General features: G+C 41.4%; 1 protein-coding gene and 1 pseudogene across 7 annotated transcripts in view; both read left to right on the top strand.

Moving 5' to 3' along the window:
- ZNF606 (zinc finger protein 606) overlaps window positions 1-26,108 on the top strand; it is a 55,969-nt gene that overhangs the window by 27,655 nt on the left and 2,206 nt on the right. For 2 of the 7 annotated variants that reach the window (XM_020283423.2, XM_020283421.2), the window contains one exon: window positions 6,299-20,526. The exons of 1 other annotated variant lie outside the window; for it this stretch is intronic. In XM_020283423.2, the coding sequence (XP_020139012.1) occupies window positions 6,299-8,277 (1,979 nt within the window). In that variant the 3' untranslated portion in view covers window positions 8,278-20,526. 4 more of the 7 variants (XM_075993312.1, XM_075993313.1, XM_075993311.1 and 1 more) reach the window with 4 other exon arrangements.
- LOC142861124 (double-strand break repair protein MRE11 pseudogene) lies at window positions 809-6,333 on the top strand (annotated as a pseudogene).

The following is a 26,108-nucleotide window of genomic DNA, read 5'->3' as shown; positions in this document are numbered from 1 at the left end:
CCAGCTACTCAGGAGGCTGAGGCAGGAGGATCGCTTGAGCCCAGGAGTTTGAGGTTGCTGTGAGCTAGGCTGATGCCACGGCACTCACTCTAGCCTGGACAACAAAGCGAGACTCTGTCTCAAAAAAAAAAAAATTAAAAAAAAAAAAAAAAATGATTCTTTAGTGGTTAGAAGAATTGTAACTTTAGGGGTATCCTTAAACCATGATGATATTTGCCCTTTGAGGTATTTAATCTTCTGTGGTTGACTGGATTCTGGAATAGGAAATAATGTGAGAGCATTTCATCATAGATAACATTGTGGCTTGAAGCCTCACTTGGTGATACTCTCTCTTAACCCCATTCCCTCTTTTTTATTAGGGGGGGCATTTGTCAAGATAAGGGAACAGGAAGCACTCAACACAAAAGTAAATTAGGACACAATTTAAAAAAATTTTTTTTTGAGAAGGTATCGTGAGAGAAACAGATCCCGCCTAATTCAGCTTTATGGACCAGCTGGTTCTCAGAGGCAAGCTCGGGCAGTTCTGTTTGGTTTTCTTCTCACGAATCCCGCCATTTCTTGCCCGATAGAAGACGGCCTTGGGTCCCGATGGTGGGGCTTTGAAGAGTCCAGAATTTGGAATCGAGTGTACTTTCTGACATATTTGAACACAAGACCCAGGGGTTCTTGGAGAGGAATCTGGTCCCAGAGGATCTGGACTACCTGTAAAAATGAGTCCTGCAGATGCACTTGATGATGAAAATACATTTAAAATCTTAGTTGCGGCCAGGCACGGTGGCTCACGCCTATAATCCTAGCACTCTGGGAGGCTGAGGCGGGCGGATTGCTTGAGGCCAGGAGTTCGAAACCACCCTAAGCAAGAGTGAGACCCCGTCTCTACTATAAATAGAAATAAAATTAATTGGCTAACTAATATATATAGAAAAAAAAAATTAGCCGGGCATGGTGGCGCATGCCTGTAGTCCCAGCTACTTGGGAGGCTGAGGCAGGAGAATTGCTTGAGCCCAGGAGTTTGAGGTTGCTGTGAGCTAGGCTGACGCCACGGCACTCACTCTAGCCTGGGCAACAAAGCAAGACTCTGTCTCAAAAAAATAAATAAATAAATAAAAATCTTAGTTGCAACGGATATTCATCTTGGATTTATGGAGAAAGATGCAGTCAGAGGAAATGATACATTTGTAACACTTGATGAAATTTTAAGACTTGCCTAGGAAAATGAAGTGGTGATCTTTTTCATGAAAATAAGCCCTCAAGGAAAACATTACATACCTGCCTCGAGCTGTTAAGAAAATACTGTATAGGTGATCGTCCTGTCCAGTTTGAAATTATCAGTGATCAGTCAGTCAGCTTTGGTTTTAGTAAGTTTCCATGGGTGAACTACCAAGATGGCAATCTCAACATTTCAATTCCAGTGTTTAGTATTCATGGCAATCATGATGATTCCACGGGGGCAGATGCACTCTGTGCCCTGGATATTTTAAGTTGTGCTGGATTTGTAAATCACTTTGGACGTTCAATGTCTGTGGAGAAGATAGACATTAGTCCAGTTTTGCTTCAAAAAGGAAGCACAAAAATTGCACTGTATGGTTTAGGCTCCATTCCAGATGAAAGGCTCTATCGAATGTTTGTCAATAAAAAAGTAACAATGTTGAGACCAAAAGAATATGAGAACTCTTGGTTTAACTTATTTGTGATTCATCAGAACAGGAGTAAACATGGAAGCACTAACTTTATTCCAGAACAATTTTTGGATGACTTCATTGATCTTGTTATTTGGGGCCATGAGCATGAATGTAAAATAGCTCCAACCAAAAATGAACAACAACTCTTTTATATATCACAACCTGGAAGTTCAGTGGTTACTTCTCTTTCTCCAGGAGAAGCTGTAAAGAAACATGTTGGTTTGCTGCATATTAAAGGGAGGAAGATGAATATGCAGAAAATTCCTCTTCAGACAGTGCGGCAGTTTTATATGGAGGATGTTGTTCTGGCTAATCATCTGGACATTTTTAACCCAGATAATCCTAAAGTAACCCAAGCCATACAAAGCTTCTGTTCAGAGAAGATTACAGTAATGCTTGAAAATGCAGAACGGGAACGTCTGGGGAATTCTCGACAGCCAGAGAAGCCTCTTATACGCCTTCGAGTGGACTATAGTGGAGGTTTTGAACCTTTCAGTGTTCTTTGCTTCAGCCAGAAATTTGTGGATCGGGTAGCTAATCCAAAAGACATTATCCATTTTTTCAGGCATAGAGAGCAAAAGGAAAAAACAGAAGAAGAGATCAACTTTGGGAAGCTTATTACAAAACCTTCAGAAGGAACAACTCTAAGGGTAGAAGACCTTGTAAAACAGTATTTTCATACTGCAGAGAAGAATGTCCAGCTCTCACTGCTAACAGAAAGAGGGATGGGTGAAGCAGTACAAGAATTTGTGGACAAGTAGGAGAAAGATGCTATCGAGGAATTAGTGAAATACCAGTTGGAGAAAACACAGCAATTTCTTAAAAAACGTCATATTGATGCCCTAGAAGATAAAATTGATGAAGAAGTACGTCGTTTCAGAGAAAGCAGACAAAAAAATACTAATGAAGAAGATGACGAAGTTCGAGAGGCCATGAATAGGGCCCGAGCTCTCAGATCTCAGTCAGAGGACTCTGCTTCTGCTTTCAGTGCTGATGACTTTATGAGTATAGATTTAGCAGAACAGATGGGCAATGACTCTGATGATAGCATCTCAGCAGCAGCCAACAGAGGAAGAGGCCGAGGAAGAGGTTGAAGAGGAGGAAGAGGGCAGAATTCAACATCGAGAGGAGAGTCTCAAAGAGGAAGAGCAGGCGCAGGTCTGGAGACCACTACCCGGAGCAGGAGTTCAAAGGCTGCTGTGTCAACATCTGGAAATATGTCTATTTTAGATGTCTTTAAATCTACAAGACAGCAGCCCTCACGAAATGTTGCTACTAAGAATTATTCAGAGGTAATCGAGGTGGATGAATCAGATGTGGAAGACGATGACATTTTTCCTACCACTTCAAAGACAGAACAGAGGTGGTCAAGCGCATCTTCCAGCAAACGCACGTCCCAGAGCCAAACAGCCAAAGGGGTTGATTTTGAATCAGATGAGGATGACGATGATGATCCGGTTATGAACATTAGTTCTTTAAGGAGAAACAGAAGATAATATATTTAATGGCACTTAGAAATTTTCAAGATACAGGAAAAAGCAAAACATTACAAGCTAAGAGTTTACAGTTGAAAATGTTCGAAGTATTGCTGTTAACTGAAGAAGTTGAAAAAGACTTAACAGAAAAAAGCTAATGTTTAAGAATTTATATTTTTGAATATCATTTCCTTGAACATTACTCCATTACTGGAGAAATTTCACAGCTTAAGAACATATATAATAGCATTGTTTCTCCTTATTTTTAAATCTGGTATAGTAACAGCTTTATTTAAATATCATTTTTGAATAAGGATTAAAATAAATTTACCATTAAAAAAAAATTTTTGTTCAGAGTATTACGGGTATGAGTTTGTACGAGTAAACATACAAACACTTTGGTTACATAAATTGCTTTTGTACAGTTTGAGTCAAAGTTATACGTGTGTCATCACCCAGATATTGTGCATTGTACCCATTAGGTGTGAGTTTACTCATCCCTTCTTACCCTGCCGCCACCTGCTTGATTTCTGATGAGCTTTATTTCCATATGTGCACTTAAATGTTGATCCAATTAGTTCCAACTTAATGGTAAGTACATGTGGTGTTTGCTTTCCCTTTCTTGTGATATTTCACTTAGCAGAATGATCTCCAATTTCATACAGGTTAATACAAGAGGTATTAGTTCACCATTTCTTTTTATGGCTAAACAGTACTCCATGGTATACGTATAACATACTTTATTAATCCACTCATGTATCTCAATAGGCACTTGGGTTGTTTCCACATCTTTGCTATTATGAATTGTGATACCATAAACATTTGGGTACAGGTGTCTTTTTTATAAAATGTCCTTTTTTTCTTTGGGTAAATACCAAATGGTGGGATTTTGGATCAAATGGTCGGTCTACTTTTATTTTTATTTATTTATTTATTTTATTTCAGCATATTATGGGGGTACAAATATTAAGGTTATGTATATTGCCCATGCCCCCTTCGCCCCTCGAGCCAGAGCTTCAAGCCTGAACATCCCCCAAATGTTGCACATCTTACTCATTGTGTTTGTATATACCCATCCCCTCCTCCCCCATCCCACCCGCCTGACACCTCATAAATGTTTTTCCATTAATTGGAAAAACATAATGTTGATCCATTAATACCAATTTGCTGGTGAGTACATGTGGTGCTTGTTTTTCCATTCTTGAGATACTTCACTTAGTAGAATGGGTTCCAGCTCTATACAGGAAAATACAGGAGGTGCTATATCATCGTTTCTTAAAGCTAAATAGTAATCCATGGTATACATATACCATATTTTATTAATCCATGCATGAATTGATAGACACTTGGGTTGTTTCCACATCTTTGCAATTGTGAATTGTGCTGCGATAAACATTCGGGTACAGGTGTCTTTTTTATAACATGTCCTTTTTTCCTTTGGGTAAATACCAAATGGTGGGATTATTGGATCAAATGGTAGGTCTTTGAGGTGGCTCCATACTACTTTCCTTAGAGGTACTAGTTGGCAGTCCCACCAACAGTGTATAAGTGTTCCTATCTCTCTGCATCCACACCAGCATTTGTTGTTTTGGAATTTTTTTAAGACAGAGTGTCGCTTTGTTACCTGGGCTAGAGTGCCGTGGCAATAGCCTAGCTCGCTGAAACCTCAAATTACTGGGCTCAAGTGGTCCTTATGCCTCAGCCTCCTGAGTAGCTGGGACTACAGGCGTGTACCATCATGCCCACCTAATTTTTTCTATTTTTAGTTGCCTGACTAATATTTTTCTATTTTAAGTAGAGATAGGGTCTTGCTCTTGCTCAAATTGGTCTTGAGCTCCTGACTTTAAGTGATCCTCCTGCCTTGGCCTTCCAGAGTGCTAGTATTACAGGTATGAGCCACTGCACCCAGTCTGTTTAGAGATTTTTTTTTTTTTTTTTTGAGACAAGAGTCTCACTCTGTTGTCCAGGCTAGAGTGCCATGGTGTCAGCCTAGCTCACAGCAACCTCAAACTCCTGGGCTCAAGAGATCCTACTGCCTCAGCCTCCTGAGTAGCTGGGACTACAGGCATGCACCACCATGCCTGGCTAATTTTTTAAATATATTTTTAGTTGGCCATTAATTTCTTTCTATTTTTAGTAGAGACGAGGTCTCACTCTTGCTCATGCTGGTCCTGAACTCCTGACCCTGAGTGATCTGTCCACCTCAGCCTCCCAGAGTGCTAGGTTTACAGGCATGAACCACCACACCTGGCCTGTTTGGGGATTTTTTGAATAAAAGCGATTCTCACTGGAGTTAGGTGATATCTCATTGTGGTTTTGATTTGCATTTCCCTAATGATTAGAGATGTGGAGCTTTTTTTCATAATACCTAGGATTATGGTTTGTTACCATAAAAGGATACACAGCAATATCACTAAAGGGAAGAAGGTGCATGGAGTTAGAGCTGGTGCAAACTTGAAGTAGTCCTTTCCTAGTAGAGGTACACAGGGCACATTTAATTCCTTCTGCAAGGAGTTGTGACAACATGTTGTGAAATATTGTCTGCTAGGAAACTTGCCTGAGCCTAGGAATCCAGGGTATTTATTGGGGGTTGCTTATCTAGGGACACAGTGCTTATGTGACTTGACTGCAATCACTGAAACTCCAGACGCTCCAGAAGAAAAGCAAGTGTTCACTCTATAAATGACACTTTTTGCACAAACTATCTAGAGAAGTTGGCACAGTGTGCTTCATAACATTGAGCACATAAAACATTTTTATGAGAATATTCCAAGATCTTGGTTCCCAGAAGTTGGTTAAGGGCCGGTCATGACACAGGCCATCTTGGGAATGTGCAAGTTTTGAGCCACTCAGGCCCGTAGAGTTAACTTTTTCCTACACACTCTTATTCTGGTCTTCCTCTTCATGGGAAAGTACTTTTATATGGTTTTATTAGTTTTTAGCACACACTTTGTAATCTGGTTAACTAGTGTTCACTTTTTACTATTTTCTTCTTCCTGATTATGATCTTTCTCTGGATTCCAAGTGTGTATTTGAAAAGAAATTCATACTTGCCTTTTTGATAATATGGACAATAAATCTCAACTTTCTCTATTCTAAGGCCTTTTCTATGCTCTCACAGCTTTTTTCTGTCTATTTCAGAATGGGTGAGAAATCTTGAAAGCAAAGCATTGATCCCAACACAGAGCATTTTTGAGGAAGAACAATCCCATGGCATGAAGTTGGAAAGATACATATGGAATGATCCTTGGTTCTCCAGGTTAGAAGTTTTGGGATGTAAAGACCAATTAGAAATGTATCACATGAACCAGAGTACAGCTATGAGGCAAATGGTCTTCATGGAAAAGCAAGTACTGTCTCAAAGAAGCTCTGAATTCTCTGAACTTGGGGCAGAGTGTAGCCAGAACGTAAACTTTGTTCCATCTCAGGGAGTTTCTCAGATAGAACATTTCTATAAGCCTGATACACATGCTGAAAATTGGAGATGTAACTCAGCCATAATGTATGCAGATAACATTACCTGTGAAAATAATGATTATGACAAAGCCTTCTACCAGTCTGTTAAACCTATTGACCCTATAGGAGTGCAAACCAGAGATAATCTTTTCAGATGTACTGATGCTGTTAAATCTTTCAATCATATAATACATTTTGGTGATCATAAAGGAATGCATACAGGAGAAAAACTCTATGAATATAAGGAATGCCATCAAATCTTTAACCAGAGCCCATCATTTAATGAACATCCAAGACTGCATATTGGAGGAAACCAGTATGATTACAAAGAATATGAGAATATCTTTTACTTCTCATCCTTTATGGAACATCAAAAAATTGGTACTGTAGAGAAAACATATAAATGCAATGAGTGGGAAAAAGTTTTTGGATATGACTCATTCCTTACTCAACATACAAGTGCTTACACTGCAGAGAAACCCTGTGAATATAATGAATGTGGTACGTCTTTCATTTGGAGCTCTTACCTTATTCAACATAAGAAAACTCATACTGGAGAGAAACCCTATGAATGTGAGAAATGTGGAAAAGTGTTTAGGAATCGTTCAGCCCTTACTAAGCATGAACGGACTCACACTGGAATAAAACCCTATGAATGTAATAAATGTGGAAAAGCCTTCAGCTGGAATTCTCATCTTATTGTACATAAGAGAATTCATACAGGAGAAAAACCTTATGTATGTAATGAATGTGGGAAATCTTTCAACTGGAACTCCCATCTTATTGGACATCAGAGAACTCATACTGGAGAGAAACCCTTTGAATGTACTGAATGTGGGAAATCTTTCAGCTGGAGCTCCCATCTTATTGCCCATATGAGAATGCATACTGGAGAGAAACCCTTTAAATGTGATGAATGTGAAAAGGCTTTTAGAGATTACTCAGCCCTTACTAAACATGAACGAACTCACTCTGGAGCAAAACCATATAAATGTACTGAATGTGGAAAATCCTTTAGCTGGAGCTCCCATCTTATTGCCCATCAGAGAACTCACACGGGAGAGAAACCCTATAATTGTCAGGAATGTGGCAAAGCGTTCAGAGAACGCTCAGCCCTCACTAAACATGAAATAATTCATTCTGGAATTAAGCCCTATGAATGTAATAAATGTGGAAAATCTTGTAGCCAGATGGCTCACCTTGTTAGGCATCAAAGGACTCATACTGGAGAAAAGCCCTATGAATGCAATAAATGTGGAAAATCCTTCAGTCAGAGCTGTCACCTTGTTGCTCATCGGAGAATTCACACTGGTGAGAAGCCCTATAAATGTAATCAGTGTGAAAGATCTTTTAACTGTAGCTCTCACCTTATTGCACACCGGAGAACTCATACTGGAGAGAAACCATACAGGTGTAATGAATGTGGAAAAGCATTTAATGAGAGTTCTTCCCTTATTGTACACTTGAGAAATCATACTGGAGAAAAGCCCTACAAATGTAATCATTGTGAGAAAGCTTTCTGTAAGAATTCTTCTCTTATTATTCATCAGAGAATGCATAGTGGAGAGAAACGCTTTATATGCAATGAATGTGGAAAAGCCTTTAGTGGTCACTCAGCCCTACTTCAACACCAGAGAAATCACAACGAAGAGAAACTGAATTGAATTGATGAGAGGTTTTTCTTTTATTGTATGTTTGATATTACATTGAAAAAACCGTATAAAAATAATCAAGAGGGGAAAATTTTCATTGAGACTTCTCCCCTTATTATTTAATAGGAAATATCTTAGAAGATACCCTATGAATGAAAGGAATAGGGAAAAGCTTTCAGTGCTTACATAGCTCTTATTCAACATCAAATAATTACAGTGAAGGAAACTCTAAACTCCCCTTATGGTCCACTAGGAATATATACTTGAGGAACATGACTGTGGGGAATGAGGCGTCTTTTAGCAAGAGCTCTCACCTATTTGTAGATCACCATGAATTAATGGGAAAAACCCTTATGTCGAGAAAAGTGTTTTGACTGGAAATACACTTTTTCATCACGCTTGAGTATTGATTGGAAAACTTTACAATAACATTTTGTGCATAATTATAGATTTTGCTACTAAAAGGGAAGAATCTAGGTGCCCTTTAAGGAATAGAATACGAAATACTAAATCTGAATTTAAGTAAAGAATAGTATTGAATGGTGCATTTACTGTTGATCAAGATTAACCTTAGAAAAGATTAGTAAATGAGATTACTAATGGTGGAAAAGTTATCACCTATAGGTATGAGACTGACATTGGAGCAAAAGGTGATACCTGATAACCCAGTGTGTCAGTGTCCATTGTTTATTCACTGCATTGTTAGGCAATTACTTTGTAATTTGTTTTAGGCAGTCACTATAAATTATAATTATGGATACTGCATCAGTACACATTACATGAAGAAATAAAGAACACAGAATTGTATATACATATTTGCTATAACAGATCTAAAAAAGTATATAAGGCTGGTCGCCGGTGGCTCACGCCTGTAATCCTAGCACTCTGGGAGGCTGAGGCGGGCGGATTGCTCGAGGTCAGGAGTTCGAAACCAGCCTGAGCAAGAGCGAGACCCCGTCTCTACTATAAATAGAAAGAAATTAATTGGCCAACTAATATATATAGAAAAGAAATTAGCCGGGCATGGTGGCACATGCCTGTAGTCCCAGCTACTCGGGAGGCTGAGGCAGGAGGATCGCTTGAGCCCAGGAGTTGGAGGTTGCTGTGAGCTAGGCTGATGCCACGGCACTCACTCTAGCCTGGGCAACAAAGCGAGGCTCTGTCTCAAATAAAATAAAAAAGGTATATGGATAAAGATCTGAAAGCTCTATGGAGAAATTAACCCAGTTAATTTAGGGTTTTTTTTTTTTTAAGTTTCACAAATTCACATAGCACTCATCATGTGATAGGCCTTGTTTTAAATGCTTTCCAAGTATTAGCTTAAGTCCCTTAACTCTATGAGATAGACACATTACTATCCCACTTTAATAATGAGGAAACTGAAGCAGAGGTATTGAGAATCTGATCAAGGACCTCAGCTAGTAAGGAGTGGAGCTGAGAATGTTCAGCTCCAGAGTTTCATGTTTTTAACCACTATGTTATGCTGCCTCTGCAGTGATTTTTGTCCTTACTTTTTCCTTCTGTTCAGTGTTTTTGTAGTAGAGATTTGATAATAAAAAGAAAATCCTAAACAATGAGAAATTAAGTTAACTGGTCCCTCTGTCCTGAAAGACTTATGGTAACACAAAAGTTAAGGTCTTTTTGGAATATGAAGAAGTCTGGATTGGACATTTAGAATCACTGCATTTGGGAGGACCTGAATTCCCTAGGATTTCACTGCCCACAGCCCTGAGGATTACAGGGCTTGGAGAAGGACTCAATGGAGGTCTGTGCAAGCCTCTTGATGGGTTTAGAATGCCCCTGATAAAGTAGAGGGCAGGGGTGTTTATTTTTTTATACAGATACAACTGCATGTTGGAGCACCATTTCTCAAGGTCTCCCTTGAATTCATTGTTCAATTTTTCTTTATCTTCTCCAGATGAAAAGATTGCTTGATAGGGGAGAGGAGAAGAGAAGGGAGCTAGCCAGTTCACCTAGAGTGAGGAAGTCTCTGAGTATTCACAGGAGAAAAAGGGTAAGATGGATCAGAGAACTCAGGTGGCTTCTGTCCAATTCATAAATATGTCCTGTATTTTCCCTGGAGTGGGTCTCTAACTAGGGGCCAAAGATCCTTCCTAGATAGGCTTCAAGAGTGTTGAATAGAAATCTGGAGTACATGAGGTTCTTCCAATTTTCAAGGGGTCCATGACTCCCCAATGATTGAGAAATGATGATTTACTGGTGTCACAGGGAGGCTGTGTTCACCCTCTGACTCCTGTTTGATTCCTTACCTTTCAGGAACTGATGCCATTGGTGGTCACTGAATGAATGTTGTAGGAGCAAATTAAGGCTATTGATGGATGTCTTATGTGATATGTGCAAAGACCCTAGGAGAGAACAGAGTTAGCAATATTGAAGAGACAGCAGCATGATGTATCTAGAATTGTAATGCCTATATGATATGGATATTATATTCTAATACCCAAAGTGAATCTAAATTCTCTGATTTAGGGATTCCAAAGGATTTCATAAATTATATGTAATATTCCACAAGCATCCTGTTAACTTATTTTTTAACCTTATTAACAAGCTTATTATCTTTAAAAGAAATATTTCTAAAATGACCTCCTGTGGCTCTGCCCACATCCATGAGACAAAAGAAAGTCTCAGACTTCTGGTTCTTCCTACCCTACTGCCTGTCACATACAGCCTTATATGACAGTAAACTATAAGGCTGGTTTCAGTGTTCTCATATGGCCAGGATGACCAGGTCCTCTGTTTCCTGTATTCTAACATTTGTATGGCTATGTACATTGTTTCCTTTCCAAGACTGACTGCTTTTTCTCCCTCTCTTCTCTGCTTTCAGACTGTTTCCTATCGCTTCTCTCTAAAACTCAGCTCCAGTCTTTGGGGTCATGAGATGATCACCTACTGTTTCTAACTGCAGTGATCTACCATGTGTTGCTCATCTGCATATCTCAAAAGATTTCAGCTCCTGTGCCGCTGCATCTAAGACCATCCCCATCATAATACTTTCTGATTCCAGTGTCCCAGTCTTAACTGTTCTCTGACTTCCTCTATGCTGATAGTTTTGCTCAACACCTTCCCACAGCCACTCCCATTATGATCCCTAGAACCATCCCACCAGTGACGAACCCTTCCACCAATGCATTTTTTTTTCAAACTTCTATATACACTTTTTAATACATATATATACACACACATACATTTACATACACACATTCACTCACAGATGAGGGAAGAAATTGCCACTGTTTGGATTGCAAGGCAGTGTAATGAAAAGTTCTAGTCACTTCAAAGGGCTACTAATGTGCTTTCTAGAAAAGTATTCATGGAAAATTAGAAATTAAGTTTTGTGACTGGTCTCTCTCGGCTGCTGCCCGTAATCTGGTTGGTAATGCGTTTGCGATTCCGTTTCAATTTGGAAACCACCAATGCATTTTAATCATCCCTTCCTGAGCTAAATTACTAATGCCTAGATTCTAACAATCCTCGGACTGAACCTTCCTTCATGCAAAGTCCCAGCTGATGATTTTGGTTCCTATTTCCTTGAGAAAATAGAAGCAATCAGCAGAGGCCTTCCATAACATCCCTCCACCTCTATCCCCTTTGGCAGTGTCAGTACCTGTATGTCAGCTGGCTGGTCCCTGTGCCCGTAGCCACCCAGCTACTCCAGGACATCACTCCAGTGAAGCTCCCTCATCTCCTTCATCATTAGTTTTTTTCTATGTACTGGATGATTCTTATCAACATGCAAACATATTTGTAAGACGAAAGAACTCTTGATACTGCATCCCCTTTTGGCTTGTGCATCATTTCTCTGCTTCACTTTAGCAAAATTTCTCAAAAGTTGTCTGTCTGTGCTGTCTCTGCTGTTTTTTGTTTTTGTTTTTTTTTTCCATTTTTTTTTTGAGCCACTTCAAACCCATCTCACTGTCACATGACCACATTGCTTAATCCAGTGTTCAATTCTCAGTTTTCTTCCTTTATCAGCAGCTTTTTAGACACCGGATCACTTCCTTGAAACATGTTCTTCACTTGGCTTTCAGGGCACCTCTCAGTTTTCCTGCTGCTCTTCTGGCCTTCACCTCTGGCTGCCTTTGCTGTTTCCTCCTCACTTCTCTTAATGTTAGAGTGCCCATTTCTTATCTTGCACTTTCTTGGTGATCTCACCCAGGCTTTAAACATCACCAGTATGCATCATGATGACTTCTTTTAAGGCTGCAATTGGTGAATTTTGAAAAATGTCTACAGCCTTATTAACCACCACTATAATAAAAATAGAGAACACTTCCACCTCTCTGAGCTCTGGGAAACCACTTATCTGCTGCCTGACACTGTATGTTAGAATTGTCTTTTTAAACTGTTTATGTAAATAGAGTCATACAGCATTCTACTCATATAGTGCCTTTTGTATCTGGATTCTTTTGCTCAACAGTATATTTTTGAGGCTCATCCATGAAGCACATACCAGTGGTTTGCTCTTTTTTTGCTGAGTAGCATTTCACTGGGTAGGTGAGTTACAATTACTTATTATATTTGCCTATTGATGGACATTATGTTGTTTCCAGTTCTTGGCTATTATGAATATAGTTGCTATGGACATTCTTCTATATGGTTTTTTGTATATGCAAGTTTTCCTTTATCTTGGGTAAAAACCTAAGAGTGAAATAGCCAGATGGTTTGGTAAGTGTATATTTAACTTTATAAAATACTGTCTATGGGCCTTTTGAACTGATATCTTTAATTTGGTTTTTTTTTTTTGTTTTTTTTTTTGAGACAAAGTCTTGCTCTGTTACCTGGGCTAGAGTGCCATGGAGTCAGCCTAGCTCATAGCAACCGCAAACTCCTGGGCTCAAGCGATCCTGCCTCAGCTTCCCAAGTACCTGAGACTACAGGCATGCGCTACCATGCTGAACTAATTTTTTCTATACATATTTTTAGTTGTCTGGCTAATTTCTTTCTATTTTTAATAGAGATGGTCTTGCTCTTGCTCAGGCTGGTCTTGAACTCCTGACTGTGAGCATTCTTCCTGCCTTAGCCTCCCAAAGTGCTAGGATTTCAGGCATGAGCCACCGTGCCTGGCCTTTTTAATCTGTTTTACATTCTGTGAAGTTTATCTCTTATTTTTTAATATTTTTGTCCTTTCCATTTTATTTTATTTTTTTTTAATTTTATATTTATACTATTTTATTTTATTCTTTTTTTTCCCCTAGGCCCATCTGTGTACTTGTATGTCCTTTTCCATTTTAAAAGTTTCTCCTTTTTAGGCTTGTTATTTGGATGTTAGCATGTCTATTTCTTTCTTTTTCTTATTAAATTTCTATTCATATCTCTTAGCATTTCTTTTGTTTTCCAATTCCTTTTCCTTTATCTCTTCCTTTTGTGTGGGTGTTTCCTCAGTCTGCTCTTCCAGTTTGCTAATCTGTTCCATACCTGTATCCATTTTACTATTTATTTCCTCTGTTGGATTTTTATCCCAACAGTTGTTTTACATATCTAATATTTCTATTTGGTTCTGTTTTATGTTTTTTTATTCTCATGTCTTATTGCCAGTGCTGTGCCTTATCTCTTAAGTTATTTAAAACTAATTTTAAATTTTGGTCCATCTGTTCTAATATATTTGCTTCTGATGGGATCTGTAATGCCATGTGTTATTTTTCTTTTGAGATAGTTATGGTCAGAAAATCACTTATTGCCTTGGCCAGTGAGTGCATTTCCCTTGGGGCCATCAGCTCCTCTTCTCAGGTGTTATGCATACATATGACATAAGCCCCATTAGTTCAGGGGTTGAGGGATGGATCTTAGGGTTGGAAGTTCCAAGCACCAGAAAGCCAGTTGATGAGTCCTCATCCCACAAGATAACCTGGAATGTGGTTCATTGGCCTTGAACTTTGGGGAAGCAGAGTGGTGGAACATGTGCCTGAGGTAAAGTTGTTCCCACCTGTCTCTCAGCCACTATGCTGCCTTCATTTCACTTAGGATGCTTGGACCAGAGATTGGGTCACTGCAGATTTGGGGACAGACACTTCCAAGGAAAAGGCAGGGGAGAAGCAAGAGCAAACTCTGGCAGTTCCCTTTTTATTTTCTCTTGCAATTGAGCTGTGCTGCCTCCTGCCCCAGTCACCCACCCAGCATACTAGTTCAATTCAGGTATCAACCCTGGGGCTTTCTTGAAGTTTCTCATATTCCCTGCTTCTGCCTCTTAAGTTATGCCTAGGCTTACCTTAGGTAGGTGTTTGCACGTAGGAACTAGAATTTGAATCTCAGTTGTGAATTCTCTGTAAGTGGATTGTCTTCACATGAGGTCTGTGGAGAGGCACTTGGGATCACACCCCATCACACCTTACTCTTTCAGCTTCTCCACAGGAGCAGCACAGAGCACCGGCAGGTTCAAGGTCAAGGGGCATCTATTTAGAATTGCAGATCCCTTTATGCTGTTCCACTTTTCTATTTTACTGCTAACGCATACAAGCTTCAAGTACACTAACTAATCAGCTATTCATTATGTTTCTTTTTATTGCCTGTATCACTCTTACTAGGTAAAAGCTCCAGGAAGACAGGGTTTTTTACTTGTTCACTGCTATATTCCCAGACCTGGCACACATAAGGTTCTTTTTTTTTTTCTTTTTTCTTTTTTTTTGAGACAGGCCACACATCTACACCAATAACAGGGACCCTCCAACAGCAGAGCTCAGTTGCCCAGGCTAGAGTGCCGTGGCGTCAGCCTAGTTCACAGCAACCTCAAACTCCAGGGCTCATGTGATCCTGTTGCCTCAGGCTACAGGTGCTCTCCACCATGCCTGGCTAGTATTTTGTTTCTGTTTTTAGTTGCCTGGCTAATTTTTCCTATTTTTAGTAGAGACAGGGTCTCACTCTTGCTCAGGCTGGTCTCAAACTCCTGAGCTCAAGTGATTCTCCTGCCAGAGTGCTCAGATTACAGATGCGATCCACCGTGCCCAGCCAATTCTGACCAAATGTCTGTTGGACAAAATGACCAAACTAGCATTAGGGTTATTCCCAAAGCACCAAACTCACTCTATAATAATCTTTCCATGTTATGACAAGATAATAGAAGGGTCCTAATAGGGTCTACAAAGGGCAGCCCAGGTCAAAGGGAAGTACTTGGGGGTAGATTTATTTAGAGCAGATGGAGGAAACAATGGGAGAAAGTCTTCTGGACTTGGGATAAATAACAAACCTCCTTGCTTAAGAACTTCCACTCTGGTGTTGTCCCTGCTTTGATATATTTGCTGGATGTTTTCCTGGTCCAGTAAATAAGCCAGATGGACTTGGGAGGCGATGAGCTCATTCTTTTGGGACCTTGGTGTCAACTGGATGGGGACTGCCATATGACTACTTGATGCCTCAATGAACCTTCCATTGCCTCACCACTGCTAGGTAAGAACACCTCAAATGGAGGATAGATAGGAAGTCTTCCATAATTAACATGACACATAAATGCACGTAAGCAAGTCTTTTAAGGTCATGTTATAGATAGCCCCAGTTATTCACAATCATCCTAACTCTGAACCTCTTCATTTCTAGTACATTCATGGGAATGAGATCACTCAGCCATAAGTGGAGTGTGTTCTAGCATGATTCACTGATAATAGAAATAGTCAAGGGGATGTACATGGGTTGGGGAGGGTAGTGAATTCCAGGCTCTTTCAGAAACCAGCTCTGAGGACAGTAATGATCTGTAGGTAATGACACTGGGCAGCGATTTCCTCTCAGGACTGCAACTTGGGTGCATGTACAAGTGAAGAAAAGAAACAGGTGAACTGTGGGATATGAGCATCTAGATTTGATTCGCATGACAGGAAGAGTGTGTTGGAAACTTGAGCACGTGCACTTGTACATTCACCGATGCATTCATTCAGCAGACCCTTGTGAAGGGCTGGTGTATGTGGAGCTCTGTGCCAGACTCTGTGGGTGCCCTAAAGGATTCACAGTCTCACAGCAAGGTGTGGGTGCATCAGTGAGGGCAGTTCAGCGTGTCAGGGCCACAACAAAGGCATGAACAGATGTGGTGGGAGCACCAGAGGAGGCACCAGTCAGACCAGGGAGTTAGGGAGTGCCTTCCGGGGGATGCAGCCACTGCTTGTTTCTCTCCATGACCAGAAACTAACAGTGAAACCACTGGCTATTTCCAATGCTCCGAAACATTTTTTTTCTTAGAGAAGAAAACATGGGCTTGCCTTTCAATTCAGAACATGAGACTCAGGTTTCATTCAATAAAAGAGATGAGCATTCAGTCCTGCATTTTGGACTATATGCTATAGAGGCAGCAAAGGATGAGGTGGGCCTAAGCTGGAGAACAAGAAGAAAGGGGGGGAGAGAGAGAATAAGGAGCAAGGCCTGGGGCCCAAAACAGACTAAAGAGAAAACATGGAGCAGAGGGAGAGAGAGTGGGAAGCAAACTCTGTGCCTTGCCTGGTGGACTCAGCCAGCTTCAGTTCTAGCCTACTACTTCCTCCATTAGCCACATGGCCCCAAACACTGGAATCTTTTTTCCTGACCAGTCACCCTCCCTTCCCCATCCTATGCTATTGGCCACTACTTTCCCTCCACAGCCATTCCACCCACATGAGACAAACCTCATCAGGAACTTCTAGGAGGAGCAGAGCTACTCCTCAGTCTGGGGAACAGACAGAATTTACTCATTTGTTCATTCAGCAGACACTGGCAGATGTGTGCTATGTGCCAGGCATTGTGTGAGGCACTGGGGCACGGGAGTGACAGAATACCCTTGCTTCCATGCGGTTGAAAGTTTGGCGAAGATAGATGAACAATGAATAAATATATAATTCGATAAGCATTGGAGGATATATCAAGGAAACATGTAGCAATAAGAATGGAAGAAAAGGAGTAAAATACACAGAAAGATGATATTCTATAGAAAGATTGGCCCGTGAAGAGAGAGATCAGCACAATAGACAAAGTGGAGGCTGGTAGTTTAGAACACAAGACAAGGAGGGTTGGCATCACCAATGGAGAATGGAATCTTGGCTTAGGAAGGAGAGGGGCCTTGTGTCTCTGAAAATAATGGCAGTGTGTGAAAGAGATTATGGTGAAATTGGAAAAGTTGAAGGTCTCTGAGGTGGGCCCCACAAGCAGGGCTAGCCTTCATCTTCAGAACAAGAGGGCTCTGAAGACAACATCCAAACTTGAATATCTAATGACCCCTGCTCTAATAAAGCAATAGTTGATGAGGTAATGACTGGAAATTTCTCCAAAGTGATGAAAGACTGCAAATCAATTATAGCAAGTAACAAATCAAAGAAAACCCTAACAAGTCAGATCATGGACAAGTGTCTAAAAACTAAAGCAATGAGATCACCTTGCAAACAGCCGAAGGGAAAAAAAAAGATTAACTTCAAAGAAACAACTCTATGATTTCACAAGGAAAAGGATGGAAGTCAGAAGGCAATGGAATGATATTGTCAAAGTGCTAAAGGAAAAGAAATGCCAAGTTAGTATTTTTTACCAGTCAAAAAAAATCCTTCAAAGGGGATATTGGCAAATTAATAAACCTCTCTTTCAAAAAAATTCTTTAGAAATGAAGATGAAATAAAGACATATTCACACAAACCAAAGTGAAAGTTGTTAACCATGGAACTGCACTAAAATAAATACTAAATGTAGTTTTCTAGGCAGAAGAAAAATCATTCAAGATAGAAACATGAAAATGCAGGAGATCTCAGTGATCAATAGCACCCCTCAGTGGTGGAAACATTTATTATTTACAGGGTCTCACTGTGTTGCCCAGGCTAGGGTGCCATGACGTCAGCCTAACGGCAACCTCAAACTGCTGGGCTCAAGCAATCCTTCTGCCTCAGCCTCCCGAGTAGCTTGGACTACAGGCATGCACCACCATGTCTGGCTAATTTTTTCTATATATATTTGTTGGCCAATTAATTTCTTTCTATTTATAGTAGAGACGGGGTCTCACTCTTGCTCAGGCTGGTCTCGAACTCCTGACCTGGAGTGATCTGCCTGCCTCGGCCTCCCAGAGTGCTAGGATTACAGGCGTGAGCCACTATGCCCAGCCAGTGGAAACCTTTAAGACTGGCCAAATAGGACTACAGAAAAGAGAATTGGTGGGAAAATTACCCTTCCTTTGAGTAATCTTGAGTAACAGGCTGGAGTCCAGCAGTTCCCTGCGTCAGGCCACATGGTGGCTATTTACTGTGCCTCAGCACCCACCCTGCAGTTCTGGCTGGCAGCGCCAGGCCTGGGGCTGGTTCCAGCATTGACACCAACAAGAGGGACATTCCAAACAAGAGTCCCGGCCATGTCTACACAGACAACATGGACACTCCAAGCAGGAGCCTGTGCCACAGCCGCTGTTCAATTAGGCTATGCCGACACTGCCGCTTTGTGGGTTTCTTTGCTGCTGGCGTTGTTACCAGTAGACTCAGGCCCTATGGGTCACCCAAGCAGCTTTTCAGTTTAGGTGGGTTGCCTGGAACTGGGGTGGAGTCTCTAGCCTGGGCTTGGGGAGAAGAGCTGCAGTTTAGGGCAGGGAGCCTTGTCACACTGGTCACCTGGCCACCTGGGTGGGGTGCTCACAGCCTGTTTGAGGGGATGTTGAGGCAGCAGGAAAATATGAAGTTTAAATATCCACAGTACAAACATTGGTATACAGGTCTTTGTGTGAATGTGTATTTTCAGTTCTCAGGTATGTACACAGGAGTAGAATTGCTGGGTTGTATGGTAGCTCTGCATTTAGCCTTGGGAAACTGCCAAACCATTTTTCAAAGTTGCTTCACCCTTTTGCATTCTCACCAGCGATGTGTCAGGGTTCTGATCTCCATCCTTGTCAACATTTGTTATCTGTCTTTTTAATTATAGCTACCCTAGGGATATACAGTGGTATCTCATTATGGTTCTGAGTTACATTTCCCTGCTGGCTAATGATGTTGACTGTCTTTTCAAGTGCCTATCAGACATTTTTATATCTTTGAAGAAATATGTAACCAAATCCTTTGCCCATTTTTGAATTATGTATTTATTGTGTTAAAATAGTTCTTCATATATTCTGGCTCCAAGACCCTTATCAGAAAGGGTCTGATAAGAAAAATCATCTACTTTTTTCTTGATGTATAGCTTACATAAAGTAGAGTGCACTAGTCTTATGGCCTTTTCATGCACCTGTTTTACCCAGATCAACATATAGCACATTTCCAGTACCCAGAAGGCTCCCTTTTGCCCTCCTCTGTTCAACACATCCCAGAAGCAACCAGCTGTCTGACTTTCAACACCGTAAGGTCATTTTGCTATTCTAGAACTTCAAGTGGATGAAATCATACGGCATATATTCTTTTTTTTTTTTTTTTTTTTTGAGACAGAGTCTCACTCTGTTGCCCGGGCTACAGTGAGTGCTGTGGTGTCAGCCTAGCTCACAGCAACCTCAAACTCCTGGGCTCAAGTGATCCTCCTGCCTCAGCCTCCTGAGTAGCTGGGACTACAGGCATGTGCCACCATGCCCGGCTAATTTTTTGTATATATATTTTTATTTGGCCAATTAATTTCTTTCTATTTATAGTAGACATGGGGGTCTCACTCAGGCTGGTTTCGAACTCCTGATCTCGAGCAATCCTCCTGCCTCGGCCTCCCAGAGTGCTAGGATTACAGACATGAGCCACCACGCCTGGCCTCTCTTGCCTTTTGAAATGGTTCAACTAAAAAAATTCTCTTGTATTTGCCATTATCAAGTTCCATATTCTTTATAGAAAAACTAGAAAATACAGATAACCAAAGGAATAAAAGAACCCTCATAACCCTAATCATAATCTTGGTAATGCAGAGTTACTTAAGGCCCTGCAAGGAATTTTCTCTGGTTATTATATATACATAATATACCTGTAATGGGTATATATTTAATAATACTTTTTATCCAAATGAGTGAGATACCAAGTGCTGTCTTATAATTTAATATTACATTAATATGTTTTATGTCAAATATTTAACCTACAAAATTGTTTTAAAGGTTGAATGTGATTCCATTTTATAGATGTACAATAATTTATGTAAGCTTTCCCATTTTTGACATTTTATGTTCTTTCAGATTTTTGCTGTTATAACAGTTTTAGAACAGTCTCTCTTGTAACTAAATCTTTGTATGTGTCTTTAACTGTTTCCTTAGAAAACATTTCTAAAAGTGAAATTGTCAAAGTGCTTTCATTTCTTTAAGGCTCTTGCTAGAGATCTCTTCCCTAAAGAATGTGAAAATCCTGAATTTGTAATATTGCAAAATCATGCCAGTTTTCCTTCCATAACAAAACTAAAGAAAGATCATTGTCCCTATTTGTAGATTTTTAATTGCAGATTCCATTTCTTTAATAGAACTTGGACTACTCAGATACTCCATATTCTTCTGTATCAGTTTTGGTGAGTCACATTTTTCATGAAACTCATTTCTTCTAAATTGTCAAATTTATTTTTGGAGAAAAGATTGCCTGTGTTCAAATCCTGGCTATGCCACTAATTAGTCAAGTTGCTTTAATCATCTTTCACATTTTGCTCATTTCTAAATAGAAAAAATACATATTATTCACCTCTTAGTTTGTACATTGTAGAAACTAATAGATGAAAGTAATATATAAAATAACTTGGTTTGTAAGTTATATAAGTTAAAAATATTTAGAGCAGGGCCAATAAATTTTATTTGTTGCCATTATCATTATTATTTTCTTCTTCTGTCTTGTTCAGGCCTTGCCAATTCTTTAAAGGTCTTTAATTCTTTGTCACCTCATTCTGTAGGACAGTTCTGTGGGTGGCCTTGGCCTGACGCAGTTTCCAAGAGTGAGTGTGCTGGGAATTTGTGCTGGGAGTGTGTAGAGTGTGCTGGGAATGCAACATCTTGAGATAAGAGGGAGCTTGCTGGACCATCTCAGGCTCTTTCCAGTCCCCCTAGAAACAGGATGTCCTTCAATGCTTTAGCCCAGTGGGTCACATCACCTTGGGGTACAGAACCCAGCTCGGCTGGTCTGTGGGGCCCCTCAGCTGCAGTGCAAACACGTGCAGATGGAACTCCATCCACCTTGGGCAGTTTTCCGGGCCCTTAGGGGACTGGCTGAGATGAATCCTAGGCTTCTCTTGTCTCTTCTTGTCTGTCTATAAGTAATAAACCTCCTTTGTATACCTAGTGTGTGGGTGTTCTGTCTCACAGGACTCAAGCAAGTCGGCTAGCCTTTTTTGGGGGGGATTCTTATCAAACTAATTTATATGACTACTAAATATGATTTGGATAATCTAAATCTTTTTGTTTAAAATGTTTCCACTGGATTTGTTTTTCAGTTTTTGATCACTTTGTTGCTACTATAATTATCTTTATATATATTCACATCTTTCACAAGTACCATGTTTCCCCGAAAATAAGACAGGGTCTTACATTTAGTTTTCCTCAAGGAGACACCCTAGGGCTTATTTTGAGGGAGTGTGTTATTTTCCCCTCAAAGCCTCAGCTTGCAGCACGCACAGGATGGCCGGGACCTGACACGGGGAGCTGACCTTGTGGGTGGGGCTGCCCGCACCTTTTGGGTCACCTCTGGGATAGTAGCTGTCATCACAGGGCAGATGAGAAGGGCTGCTTGTCATCTTTCCCACTCCGAGACGACACGCATGGGTTGTGGAGATGCGCTGTGTGGCCACGCCCATCACTAGGGCTTATTTTCGGGCTGGGGCTTCTATTGCACAAATGCTTAGAAATCCTGCTAGGGTTTATTTTATGGGTAGGTCTTACTTTGGGAGAAACGTGGTATATAGAGAGTCTGGTTGGAGGTCATGCTTACTAATGGTCTGCATAACCCAAGGATAAATATTTCACATTTTCTAGAGATCTCTCTTTGGTTCCGTTTAAATTCCGTGTATTTTTTATTTGTTTGAGACAGAATCTCACTCTGTTGCCCAGGCTAGAGTGCTGTGGCATCAGCCTAGCTCACAGCAACCTCAAACTCCTGGGCTCAAGCGATCCTCCTGCCTCAGCCTCCCGAGTATGCCCGGCTAATTTTTTCTATATATTTTTAGTTGGCCAATTAATTTCTTTCTATATTTTTAGTAGAGACGGGGTCTCGCTCTTGCTCAGGCTGGTTCCAAATTCCTGACCTTGAGCAATCCTCCTACCTCGGCCTCCCAGACTGCTAGGATTACAGGCGTGAGCCACCACACCCGGCCCGAGGGACACTTTTTTTTGAGACAGAGTCTCACTTTGTTTCCCAGGCTAGAGTGAGTGCTGTGGCATCAGCCTAGCTCACAGCAGCCTCAATCTCCTGGGCTCAAGGGATCCTCCTGCCTCAGCCTCCCAAGTAGCTGGGACTACAGGCATGTGCCACCATGCCCGGCTAATATTTTTTTCTCTATATATTAGTTGGCCAATTAATTTCTTTCTATTTATAGTAGAGACGGGGTCTCGCTCTTGCTCAGGCTGGTTTCGAACTCCTGACCCCGAGCAATCCACCTGCCTCAGCCTCCCAGAGTGCTAGGATTACTGGTGTTAGCCACCATGCCCGGCCCGAGGGACACACTTTTAATTCCAATTTTTAGGATGACATTTTATCATTGACTTTGTTGAGCAGTAACACATAACTTTAGTTTGTTTCCGGATCTGTGATTAAAATCAACGTCTAGATACTGATGGGATGAGCTCTGCCAACTTGAAAATGGGGATTATCTTCGTCAGTCAGGAGCGGGGATCCTGGGAGTCTCATCTCTCTTGTGTCTTTATAATGTCACTTGCTCACTGGACACAAGGCGAGACCCACAAACCTGGTTCTCAGCCAGGTGGTCTTGGCTGACAACATGGCTCTTTTCTCTAGAGAGGTCCCACAGGCAATGGCGGCTTGGGGTTTGAGATATTTCCTGGATGATACTAGATGCAGACTTGTCCTCTAGCTGCACAAAGTGGCCAGAGGGATTTCCGTCAGCACCACCTGCCTCTGCAGGGACTTCTAGGCCATTTAGCTGAACCTCAGTTTCCCTGGATGGCACTGAGAATGAGATCCTCAAATGCCCTAGCTCTTGCTCTTTCCCGGGCTTGATCCCGTGTCTGTTGGTTAGTGCCTCTACTCCCAGGAGAGTGGCTGAACAAGTGAAGACAGAAACGCAAGTTTGGGAAAATATGGGTGCTGTTCTCAGGTTGTGCCAGACAGTTTAATTACATCAGTGTTTGCAGTCACGTATGTTTCCGCTGCTGTGTGACTGGGATCCGTGGTCTTTGTCTTGCTCAGATGCATTCCCGACCTCAGACTCACCCTAGACCTTCCCATGAGGCCTGAGCCACAAGCACTTTCGTGTCCCTGGCGAGCACGTTTGTTTCCTTTTACACTCTCCTCTGTCTTGACTTTCTGTTTTACTTTGTGAGCCCAGGTCAGTGGCTTATGAACTCTTCTGAGCTGGAGACCTCCTGTTCCCCACCGCTGCCCCTGAGCCCCTCGGCAGCAATACCGGGTCTCTTAGTTCAGCTTCCCCTGCCACGGAAGAACATTTTTTCCTAATCCAGTAAAATAACCCCTGAGCTCTTCAGAGAATTGGCTGCTGACTTTATCGTTCGTTAGTAGGTAGGTGACTATTCAGTCTGCAAGGGAATTTAATCTCATGTGGATAAGAACCACTATGTCTCTGCCAGCTCCAAACTCAGAGTACAGTAGAAAATCATTCAGTAATTCTACAAAGACTTAGGTATGGTGCTCTGCTTTTAGACATAGATGTTCAGGAATTTTGAGATGGAATAATGAGGGGAAATTGCTAAATTTATGGATTAAAGGGAAGAATTACTAGTATCATGTTATTATGTAGATTATCCATACATTTTCATTTCTATTTCAAGAATAGCCAGCTGTTGTTGGTCATAAAGATTCTTAGCTTTTCCTCATTGTTCCCACAGATTACCTCACCCTGTGAAACCTTAGACTCATCTTTGAGATACTGCCCAAACCCTGCATTCCAGTGGATCAGTCAACCCACTGCAAGGAACCAACTCAGAGGGTCTTGCATTCTGGGAACTGACTCAGTGCAAGAAGACAATTTCTGCTTCCCAACCCTATGAGTTCACCCCTAGCCAATCAACAGGCCCAATTCCCTAGTCCTCTGCCCACCAAAGTATACTTAAAAACCCTGGCCCAGAAATTCTTGGGGAGATGGATTTGAGAAATTCCTCTTGTTTCCTCAGATGGCGCATGGTGCCCTGCAACATTAAACTCTTTCTCTTTTGTAACCCCTGCTGCCTCAGTGTATTGGCTTCCTCTTGAACAATGGACAGTGAACCTACCTGGGCAACAAACCTGCCTGGGCAGTAACAGAGGTAGAACTCCAGTCAAAGAAACTTTTAGGAAGAAAGCAGAACCTAACTTGTGAAGGTACCGTGTTTCCCCAAAAATAAGAAAGAGACTTATATTTATTTTCCCTCAAGGAGATAGATACCCTAGGGCTTATTTTCAGGGGATGTGTTATCTTTTTAAGTACGGTACAACAATCTACATTTATTCAAATATAGTGAAGTCATCTTCTGGAACATCATCATCACTCTCCAAACCCCGAATTCCATCCTGAATTTCTTGCGACTCTATTTCCTTTAGAACCATTGGCCCCAATCTCTCACGTGGAGCCACAGAGCTGTCACGGGGCAGATGAGAAGGGCTGCTCGTCGTCTTTCCCGCTCCGTGACGACACGCATGAGTTGTGCAGATGCGCTGCGTGGCCACGCCCATCACTAGGGCTTATTTTCAGGGTGGGGCTTCTATTGCCCAAATGCTTAGAAATCCTGCTAGGGCTTAGTTTATGGGTAGGTCTTATTTTCAGGGACACACGGTAACAATCAAGACAAAAGGTTCTGTTTCTACTGTAAGAAATAAGGTGTAGCTCAATCAAAATAACTAGGGTTCATAGTCCGGACAGGAATGCAGCAAGGCTGAGCCCCGGGTGTGGGTGTGCGGCCCCTCCCATTCCACACTGGAGGCCAGGCTGGCCTCACAGGCGGGAGAGGGAGAGCTCGCCTGTGAGCAGTTGCGGCCCAGCTGGAGTGAGTGGAGGGGAGATCACATAACCTGTCTCGGGACAAGGAAACAACCATGAAGGGAACTCTTTCTCAGGAATAAGAAAAGCACTTTCAAGGGTGAAATGAAAGAAGTGCATAGGTCAGGTGAAATATTCTTAGGACATTTTCCCTGTCACTCACACAAGATGGACGGACAATATCAGTTTCCAAAGCTTCCTAGGCATCAGAATTGTTTGGAGAGATCATTTAAAAACAAAAATACCCAGAACTCACCCAGGAGATACTGAAGCAGTAGGTGGTCTTTTAGGTTGGAGCTTGTGAATTTGTATTTTGTGAAAGTTCCCAAAGGGCTTTGGATGTGTTGGTGGTGGAATTCTAAGATGGCCCTTAAGATTTCTTCCCTCTATGCCTGTAATCCTAGCACTCTGGGAGGCCGAGGTGGGCAGATTGCTCGAGGTCAGGAGTTTGAAACCAGCCTGAGCAAGAGTGAGACCCTGTCTCACTATAAATAGAAAGAAATTAATTGGACAGCTAATGTATATAGAAAAAATCAGCCGGGCATGGTGGCTGGCGCATGCCTGTAGTCCCAGCTACTCGGGAGGCTGAGGCAGGAGGATCGCTTGAACCCAGGGAGGCTGCTGTGAGCTAGGCTGATGCCACGGCACTCTAGCCCAGGCACCAGAGTGAAACTCTGTCTCAAAAAAAAAAGAAAAAGAAGAATGAAATCAGTGACAACAAACAGATTTTAAATACAAATGTAATTTAATATGATTGCATTTAAAAATCAAAGATTAATTCAGAGTCTAAATCTCTTTCCCAGCTTCAGTGCTGTGCAAGAGTTCTA

This window comes from Microcebus murinus, chromosome 16 (genome assembly GCF_040939455.1).
Source record: "Microcebus murinus isolate Inina chromosome 16, M.murinus_Inina_mat1.0, whole genome shotgun sequence".
Taxonomy (NCBI): domain Eukaryota; kingdom Metazoa; phylum Chordata; class Mammalia; order Primates; family Cheirogaleidae; genus Microcebus; species Microcebus murinus.
The sequence above is the reverse complement of the archived record's forward strand: the minus strand, read 5'-3'. Positions and strand labels throughout refer to the sequence as shown.